The sequence below is a fragment of the Octopus sinensis genome, linkage group LG5 (assembly GCF_006345805.1).
Source record: "Octopus sinensis linkage group LG5, ASM634580v1, whole genome shotgun sequence".
NCBI classification, from domain to species: domain Eukaryota; kingdom Metazoa; phylum Mollusca; class Cephalopoda; order Octopoda; family Octopodidae; genus Octopus; species Octopus sinensis.
Genome location: NC_043001.1, coordinates 61,102,088 through 61,112,714, shown reverse-complemented (window position 1 = coordinate 61,112,714; position 10,627 = coordinate 61,102,088). Strand labels below are relative to the sequence as shown.

Here is a 10,627-nt window from a genome sequence, read left to right as displayed (position 1 = left end):
ATTATTATTATTATTATTATCATCATCATTATCATTACCAATTTTATGCATTCACTCATATTTCATATTTTGCCTTTTCACCAATAAATCAATATAATTTCTAGTGTTGTCAAAAACATCTTATTAGGCTATACGCTGGGTCTTGGGTATGAAACTTAACTTCATCCAGCTCATGACTCCAGTTGGTGAAGTTTGGGTTATCGGGAAGAATGGAGTTACTCCATAGTCGCCAATTTTCCCTCATCAGCTCAGACCCGAGGTGCTAGTAAGTATTAGGGTCCCATCTATGGATTAAATCGTCTTAGTAGCAAGGATATTGAACAGACTCGACGTGTCAAGAGCTTGGGTCATGGACATGTCTTGTAGCATGCAGTAGATACCCTAGTCTAGGTAACTGCCACTACAGCACCGAGGGATGTTTTTGAGCAAAAGGAGAGAAAGCTTGAGGAAAGAAACTCTGATGCAAAACCTAGGACCCGAGGTCTTTGCTGTCACCGTCCCAGCTTCCTGGGTCAAGGCAGATGAATTCCGTATGTACACTCTGAATGACCAAGCAGCCTTCTCTAGGGACATCAATGCTTCCTCTAATGCAGATAAGCCATGAAAAGGTGGCCTAAGCACCAGTTGGAAAATTGCAGTGAGCAGGCATTTTTCATGCGGTCGAATGCCATCAAGGATGAAAACATACACAGCCACCTGCAAGAGTGTGAAAAGACTGAAAATCGCATGCTGAAACATCAGAATATTGCACTGTTTTAATTGCATACCAAATGTCAGGACTGCATGTTGACATCGCTCTCACTGAAGTTCATTATTCAGAAGAAGACAGCCTAGAAGAGCATGGCGCTGTTATACCCTCTACTAGTCAGGCAAACCAGCAACAGATAGACGGCTTTTGCGCGTAAGCTTCATTATCAGAAAATTTGTCGCTTCCAAATTTGAAAATTTGCCAACTGATCATGCTGAGCGCATCATCTCTGTGTGCCTTCTACCGAGTAATGTAGAGCAACATGCTCTTCAGCGAGTACTCCACAACTATTCAAGCAGATTCTACTGAGGTGCTTTGTTGGATACTAATCTGCTCAGCCTCTTTCAAGGCACCCCTGCAGATGTCAAAGTCATAATCTGAAGTGAATTCAGCGCTAGGATATTCCAAAATTCTGTCGTCTACAAAGAAGTGACTGGGCGACATGGCGTAGGTTACAACAAGTACAGCGGACGTCTTCTGATTTTGAAATACTGCACAGAATATCCACTCGTCATCCCAAACACCATTTTCGGGCAGGAAAACAGGTTGAACACAACCTTGACACATCCTCAGTCCAAATATTGGCGTCTCAATAAGGTGCGCCAGCGTGAAATGAAAGATATTTTGCATAGTAGAGTGCAGGATGTTACACCAAACATTGACTTGTTGCTTTCAATCTCAAGCTCTACTTTACAACCATAGCCAAAGAAAGGAGGAGCACTCAGCAAAAACTTAAAGATTGACACTTTCCAGTCAGCTGAAGTGAACATAAACATTCAGGCAGGTCTTTACTCGAATCCAGAAGACGCAAGCGTCTCCAGAGTTTCCGCACTTTGGGAACAACTCAAAAGTGCCATTCTCTAGACATCTGGGTAAGTAATTGGATTCACCAAAGAAGAACAAGGATTGGTTCGAGGACAACAATAAGGAAATTCAACTACAGCTGGTGAAGAAGAGATTCACACATCAGACACATTTAGCTCAGTCATGTTGTCTCGAGAGGAAAGCTGCATTCCATCTCGTATGTAGTAACCTCCACCGCAAGCTCAGAGAGATCCAGAACAACTGGTGGACTAAACTGAGAGAACACAGCTGTGCGTAGACACCGAAGACGCCCAACCGCTTCTACGAAGCCTTAAATGTAGTATATATCACTACGTATCGGTTCAGTGTCCTTTACATAGTGCAGACAGCCAGGCGCTCCTCACAGACAGAGTGTCCATCATTAGTCATTTATCAGAACATATCAAGGCCGTCTTCAGTGCTAACCTCAATGTCTATGAATCAGGAATTCCTTACATTCCACTACATCTATTAAAATGCAACTGCATGAGTTGCCCACCATCGAAAATATCACCAAACGCATAGAGCAGCTGAAGAGTGGAAAATCAGTAGAAGTAACAGGAATCGCACCAAAAATTTGGAATGATGGCCGTCCAGGGTTACATGCAAATCTCCGTGAATTCGTCTGTTGCTGGATGCAGAGCAAACTACCACAAAATCTCCACGTTGCAGTTATCATCATCCTGCACAAGAAGAAAGGGGGAGAAATCCGACCACTCTAATTAGCGAGGGATAACTCTGTCGCAGGAAAAATCCTTGCAAGGATTCTGCTGAATTGACTGGTTAGTAACTACCATCGCCGAATAACAACTTCCAGAGAGCTGGTGTAACTTTATTGTTTACACGAGCTCGGCACACAAATTCTCAGGAAGCACCAAGAGAATTCCAGCAGCAAAACAAAGGGCTAACAAGTGTGGAACAACTCGACTATCATCAAAAGTCCCTGAAACTGGTCTTCCAGGAGCACGAAGACCAGTGTGGTGAAGATAAACTCAACACTAACCTCTCAGAGTGCTTTCCGATCACTAACGGAGGGAAGCAGGATTACGTCATACCATTTACTCTCTGCACATTCTTTTTCAGCGTGATGCTGAAGCAGGCCTCAGATCTTGCTAATGAGGGCGGAATCTACATCAAATACTCTCTTGATGGCAGCCTGTTTAACCACCGACTACTACAGCCCCCACCCCGCAGGAAGGCCCTGGAATAACTGATCCGATGCCTCCGGTTTGCTGACAATGCTGCACTTGTTGCCAACACATACAAATCTTCCGTAGAGGCTGTTTGGGCTACAATTTACCTTAAGGAAGCTCGGGAGCCCTTCAAATATCAATATCGGCGAGGCTGAATTGAAAACGGTCCATCGATTCAACTATCTGGGGTGCACCATCGCGTCAGATACCAAGGTTGATAAGGAAATCGACAATAAAATAGCAAATGTTTTTAGGGCATTTGGCAGAGTGTATAAATGTGTGTGGAATGACAGACACGTGAAAAAATGGCACCAAGATCAGCGTGTACAGAACCATAGATATTAACCCTCCTATTTGGCTCAGAGTCGTGGGTCACCTATCATCATCATCTACTACACCCCGAGCGCTTCTCTGGCGTTCCTTTCGTACCATTTTCAACATCGACTGGAGGGATTTCATCACGCATGTTAAAGTTCTTAAACAGGTAGAGGCATGGAAGACATGCATGGAAGCCATACTTCTGAAACCCCAGCTGGACTTCTTCAGGATGACGAACTCTTTACTCACTATCGCAGCACAGAGGGGCGCAAACTAAAGAAACATTTGTTGGTCCAGGTCACATCGACCATCACCAGAGGTCAACCCTAGCCGAAGACACTGACGTTTGTCATCTCACCGTCAACCATGCTGTCTCCTCCTTCGAAAACACCCGCAGGTTCAATCTCAAGGATAAAAACACACAGGAAGCCGAACTAGAACATGTTATCAAATCCTGACCAAACCTTCACCTACCACCACTGTGTTTGTGGATACTTCTTCTGCACTGGCTTGTGAACCACGAACGTGTCTGCAGCCAAAAGAGTGCTTGCAGTCAACGTGCTCAAGCCACTTCTTAATCTTTATTCGCGAAGCCAAGCCACCCAGACGTTATCTATTTCAGCCAAGGCCGCTTACCATCTTTTTCAACTTTCCGATCCGCTTAGAATTCCAGGTATACACATGTTTCTATTTGGTTTTGAATATTTTACATTATTTCAGATAGTCATAAATTAGCTTTAATAATTCAATAGGTTTTTATGGATTGATAACTTATATTCTACTCTGACCCACTTAGTATTTAGTTAGTTCCCGATTGTGAGATTCACTATTAATTGATTAAAATGCATTCTTGCTTTGAGATTTCTGAAGCTTTATGCACATTACAAGTCCTCTTATGCTGAAGGAAGATTACCACTAATATAAAACAATACATATCATTAGCATGCAAACTTATATCTCAAATTAAAACATTCTCTACCAAAGTAGCATTTAAAAGTCCCCGTCAATTTGTCATATCAGCGTAAGTAAATATGTGTGTGTGTGTGCGTGCATATGCAACAGTTGAAAGATACAGGCATATATATTTATATATAGGCATCATTGGGTGGTTAAGAATTTCACTTGGCAATCATGTAGCTTCGAGTTCAGTTCTACTCTGGGTCAAGTTTCTTCTACTTTAGCCTCCGGTAAATTAATATCTTGCAAGTGAACTTGGTAAGCAGAAATGGTATGGGAAACTTCCGTCTGTCTGTCTTTCTCTCTCTCTCTCACTGTACCTTTTAGTTGTTTCACTTATTAGACTGTGCCCATGCTGAGGCAAGGCCTTGAAGAATTTCTGTAGGATGAATCGACCTCAGTACTTTTTAAAAGCCTGGCAATTACTCTTTCGAAATCTCTTGGTGAACTGCTATGTTATGGGGACGTAAACACACCAATACCGGTTCTCAATCGGTGGAGGCGGGAAACACAAATACAACAACACACATATGCGCGTGCATACACACACACGCACACACATATATGTACGAAGGGCTTTCAGCATCTCTACCAAATCTACTCAAAAGGATTTGGTCGGCCCTATGCTATTCGTAGAAGACACTTGACAAGCGGGGCTAAACTCGGAGCGACGTGGTTGAGAAGCAGGTTTCTTACCACACCGCTACTACTACTACTATATATATATATATATATTATATATATATGTATTAAGTATAGGAAAGAATGGAGCTGAACGAAGATTTAACAAAATTCCTTTATTTTATTTTCGACATATGTTTCGAAGTCTGCAAAATCCCTAATTCCGAATGAATAAGGAGTCCATTATGCAGCTTTCTCTTCAGGAAAATCCAGGAACTTATTTCGCCAACAAAATGCACAACAAGTTTTCCGATGACTGCTCACAAGGAGCCCATAGAGATAATGATAAGTAATGTCTATTTATAGGGGGTGACGTCAGATTGGTTGAAAGTAGGAGAAAATGTCAGTTAAAATAGTTCAAGGGTTCAATCAAGGCTGGTGAAGGAAGGTAAAGGAATATTAAAGTGAGGGAATGTATTCTGTATGACTGGTGTTTATATTTGATTTATTTTATGAATGAGTGCTCGTATGTATGAGTGTGTAAACTTGCCTTAATGTGTGTGTCTGTGAATGCGTGAATGTGTGTGTAGAAGGCAGAGAGAAGAAATTAACGGTCAGGAGGTGAAAAAACTGTGTCTGTGTGTTCGAATGTGCCAACTTAAGAGGGAGAGGGCAGAAAGAGCCCACAATGGTAATGACAAGAGACAAGGTTACTGCTGGAATTGGTAGTAGTTCTTAGCAATTATGAGAAAGTCTTATAAACTAAAGGGATGAGATATCACAAATTAATTTTGTAGGAAATCCAGGGGTTATCTATATTAGACTTCATTGGTATGAGTGAAAGGTATGCTTTTTTCAGTGTAAGCATCTGAAAGATCTCTCGACAATCGCGTTTATTACTTGGCCTCGGGCAAACAGAATATGAAAGAGTTCGGAATTACAGAGGGCACAGATTTTTCTGCCCTTATCAAACCGATAGTATTGACCATTCCAGCTTAAAAGTTGAATTTGCGTTCTTCAAACACCAGACTAATTTGCTTAGCCCCGTGGTGTGCTGTTTACTCTTATCACGGAACGTGGAAAATGATTTGAGATCCTTGTGGCTAATTTAGAGGAGGTTGCGCCAATATAGAGGTAGACATCGGATCCAGTAGAAATTTTGCACTGGTAAGTGGTGTTTCTAATTTTGGAGTTATTTGATAAGAACCTTAATCTATTGGGATTAGTTTCCGATACTAATACAGCGTTCTTATTTCTATCATGGGTGTAAAAATTACTGCTGGATTCGATACTATTCATCCTATTTTCATTACTATTTAAGGCAATATCACCTGCACATTCCCTGTTTCTGGGAATGCTGTGATTGATATTGTCCGTAAAACTACTGTTGTTAAGAACGCTGCTGCTATTATTATTGAGACCCCCTCCGTTAATGACCAGGCCAGTGCTCTTATCCTTATTACTATTACTAACACCAATGCTGGTATGAAGGCTGCTAATATCTGTGCTATTTCTGTTATTATTATTATTACCATATGTTACGTTGGAATTTGACAGGGCGGTGTCTCTGCTCATGGGTGACGAGACCTTATTTAGCAGCTTATTGTTATGGGAGGCAATTATCTGTGAGAAATTTTTAGTATTTGAGAAAGCAATCCTTACTTTGTGCGAATTTATAGTGGAGTAATATCTCGAATTTCTGGAAAATTCCTGGCAATGGCTTGGCGAAACTGTAAAGGAAGGTTAGATCCGATTTGTTTTCCAAAGGAAATCACAAACCAGATATAGTTTTTTCTGTTCTTGTACTGGCTCGGAGTGCTAACTTTTATATTAAGGGGGGCATCTCTGTGTTGAAGAATGGGTTTTGGCCTACGATGGTCTCCCTTGGACCGCAACTTATTTATGTTAGCTATATTTGTGTCGACATTTCTAGAGCTACCATCACTACTTATATTATTTATATTATTGTAAGTTGACTTATCCTGATGAGCAAATACTGATTTCGAAAGTGGCGGGTCTATATATGCTACCTTTTCCCTATAACCGGCTTTTGACAGGGCGGCATTATAGAATTCCGCTTTATGCTTAAAAATGTCGACGTTGGCAGATAAATTTGATAATCTTAAAGAAATATTTTTAACTAAATTATCTGTGATAGTTTTTGCGTGGTTACTGAAAACACTGACATATTTTAGGTTTGTGGAAGGTTTATGGTAGGGGCAGTAAGAATTGCTATGCAGATTTAGGGTAACATCTTAGAAATTGGCCTTAGTTAGTTCGTCGTCGAAAACTATGTTCATGCCCATCCTACTAAAGAACCTAGCTAATCTATTTTTAGTTTTCTGTATCATTCTGTTCGGGGCATTCTGTAGGTAAAACAGACAATCGTCACGATATAGACCGCCGCAGATGTCCGGGAATTGGTCGGCTAATTCATAGAGAATATAGATTCCGACCAAATCGGCTATCTGGGCGCTATCTGAGCTTCCCATTGGCACATCGAACTCGTTGGGAGTATCCTTACGGACCTATAACTTATCTTCAAACTGTATAAAGGATTTTCTACATATGTATATATGTATGTATGTATATATGTATGTATGTAAGTATGTATGTATGTATGTATGTATGTATATATGTATGTATGTATGTATGTATATATGTATGTATGTATTACACACCCGTCTTCGTCTTTTGTTTTTGTAAATTCTCACTATATAATACATACATACATATACATACATATGAATTATTTATACTCCATCGATATATGAAATAACTATTAAACCTATTAGATAACTGGTTTATATGTGCTTGTATCAGCACGCACATACACACGTGTGTGTCCGAGTGTGTGGGTGTGTGAGTGATTGTGTGTGTTTAGAACTGTTTTCTATATATATATATGTATGTATGTATGTATATATATATATATATATATATATATTATATATATATATATATATATATATATATATATATATATATATATATACATATACAGGGTGATTGAAAAGTAACTCGTTATTTTAAAATACTTATGAATTATTTATTAATTGTAATATTGTAATTTCTCCAAAGATAGATAGAGGAATGCTTTAAGCATTAGGTTTTATTTATAATTCGATATGCGCTCAGGAATTTGCCACCAGCTTGTTGTGTTGCCCAAGAACTGAGTCAACTGATTCCACCAGGAAATCTTGTGGGATGAAAGACATAACCTCTCGTATTCGCCCTACAAGTTCTTCCAAAGTCTTTGCTTTGGCACAACAGACTTCTTGCTTTAATCAACTCTAAAGTAAGAAGTTACAAGATGTTAAGTTAGGACTCCGGGCTGGCCACACATGCACACCAGGACTCATCCATTTCCCGGGGGAGTGCGCATTCAGCAATTCACGAACGGCAAGGGAAATTTGATTATAGATTACATTCTCATACTCCAATAAACAAACATAAAAAATGAGAGAAAAAAATTACAAATAATAAATAATTTATAAGTGTGTCAAAATAGGGAGTTACTTTTGAATCACTCCGTATGAATGTGTGTATGTATGTATGTATGTATGTATGTATATATGTATGTATGTAAGTATGTATGTATGTATGTATGTATGTATGTATATATGTATGTATGTATGTATTACACACCCGTCTTCATCTTTTGTTTTTATAAATTCTCACTATATAATACATACATACATATACATACATATGAATTCTTTATACTCCATCGATATATGAAATAACTGGTTTATATGTGCTTGTATCAGCACGCACATACACACGTGTGTGTCCGAGTGTGTGTGTGTGAGTGATTGTGTGTGTATAGAACTGTTTTCTAAACTAATTACACTAAACATGCTTTATAAATATTCTTGAATACTTATGTCCATATAATTTTGTAAAACAAATCTGCATTGCTTCCTCGTAAAACCCATTCACATTGCGAGTGTAGTAAATTTAATTGGCATATTGTAAGCAGGTTAACAGCCACATTGAATCAAGTCAACAACTTATATTGTCTATACACTTAGCAATAACTTTCGCTCACTTACCTTTTAAAGTGTATTGAATTCATCACTATATAACACTCATTATATTTAAGGTACTGGAAGAAGAACTTTACACAGAGGATTGCCCACGTATTTGAACCTCAAAATATAAATGAACTCAGTACATTTTGACGTTTAATGCTGCATTATAATATCTGGTGATTATTCAGAATTACTAAACCGAAATATTGCAATAGTCAGGGCACCAACGATATCTTAAGTATGTATGTATGTATGTATGTGTGTATTTATGCCACTTCTATTTTTTAATTATTATAAATCTTCCACTGAGGAGGGAGCCGGTTTCCAACAAAGATACAAGGCTCCATCTTTGGGATGTAGTTAACACAGATTCCCACTTGGAACTTGAGAAAAGTTATGCATGTTTTTACTGTCCCACTCACAGGTTGCACTTGTAATATGTGAATTAGCCGATCGATTTCGCTTTCTGAAAATGCCAGTTTATCCAGATTCTCTTTAAGCATATACTAACAAAACCTAGTGCTACAAATATTATTTGTATGACTATGAATTCGTAGTCTGGACATAGAAGCTAGAGGATTCGAAGATATATTTTCCCTTGATTTTCAAAGAGATATCTATATCTGCAGGGCAGCTGGCCTCTATGATGGTACATTCCTTTGCCCCTCTGTCTCAAGCAACAATATCCGGCCTGTTATATTTACATTTGACAGGCGTTTTGATGGGAATATTCCACTAGTATTCCATGAGTTGGTGTTTGTGAATGTATTCCATAACAGAGAAATTTCCTAAGTTTATTTCAGGACAGCCTTTTCTGCGGATGGCATTGTAAATTATTTTAGCAAGAACATCATGCCGCATAGGGAGGTAGTACCGCGCGATAACATTTTAAGTGAGCTGCTAATCACATGCGTGATGTCTTCCACAGAAGATTACACGATGGATTACAAGAGCGTCATTGTCTCTCCTGTTCACCAGGTACTTTGTGGCAATCTCCTGTTCCTGCATTGAAAACGCGTAGCTCTCAAAGTGTGATGTGATATAGTGATCTTTGATCCAAGAAAAACTGCACTTCGTTCCAATTATGCTGTCTTCTTTAAGCTTCCGGGCAACATACCCATGCATAATATTTTTTGTATGGTGAGTGCTTTCCGTCCAGGTCTTCTCTGAAGTAAGACAGCTCAGATGTTTTCGGCCTGTATAGATCATCAGGAAGAGAGTGCTTCATTAGGTGCTCCCTGCCAAATTGTACAATATTTATATATTTATCTTTGCTGCTATTGTTTTGCTGGTGCTTCCTGAACGATACCATACGGCATTCGAAGGCTGTCTGCATTGATTTCAGGTCTCTACCACCTTCATTTCTTCTCAGGTAGAGCCTGTCAACATCACTGTTTCTGTGGAAGTTCCCAGTTGTCAAGATTTTGCGGGTTTTGATAACTATGGAATGGATCTTCTCTACAGACCAATCCAGTATCCTAAATGTTGGGATCAGCACTAGTACTGCAAATGCATTGTGGGATATTGTTTTGTTGTTAGAGGAGAGTTCCGACTGCCTTATTTTCCTAAGTCTGGTGTAATATTCTCGGGTCACTCTATCTTTATTCACAGTGCCTTCATATGATGCATTTTCGTTTATGGCTAGGTACTTAAAACATTCTTTGTGTGGAAAGGGGAAGATTGAGAGACCGTTGGTGCACAGTTTGGGAAACTGACATTCCTCGTTCTATAACAAAATATGAATATTTATTTTGGCCAAATTCCATGCCTATATCAGCTGAAAACGTTGTTATTAATCCCAGTTGTTTTTTGGCATTGTTAACATTTTTAGCATAAATCTTCAGGCCGTCTATAAACAAATTATATATGTATGTATGTATGTATATATGTATGTATGTATGTATGTATGTATG

At 39.1% G+C, this 10,627-nt stretch overlaps 1 protein-coding gene across 1 annotated transcript in view; it reads left to right on the top strand.

Moving 5' to 3' along the window:
- LOC115212153 (probable cyclin-dependent serine/threonine-protein kinase DDB_G0292550) overlaps positions 1 to 226 on the top strand; it is a gene marked incomplete at its 5' end in the record, with an annotated part of 15,371 nt that extends 15,145 nt beyond the window's left edge. The window contains one exon of the mRNA XM_029780992.1: positions 128 to 226. Coding sequence (XP_029636852.1) covers positions 128 to 226 — 99 coding nt within the window. The remainder of the gene's footprint in view (positions 1 to 127) is intronic.
- Positions 227 to 10,627: the final 10,401 nt, after the last annotated feature.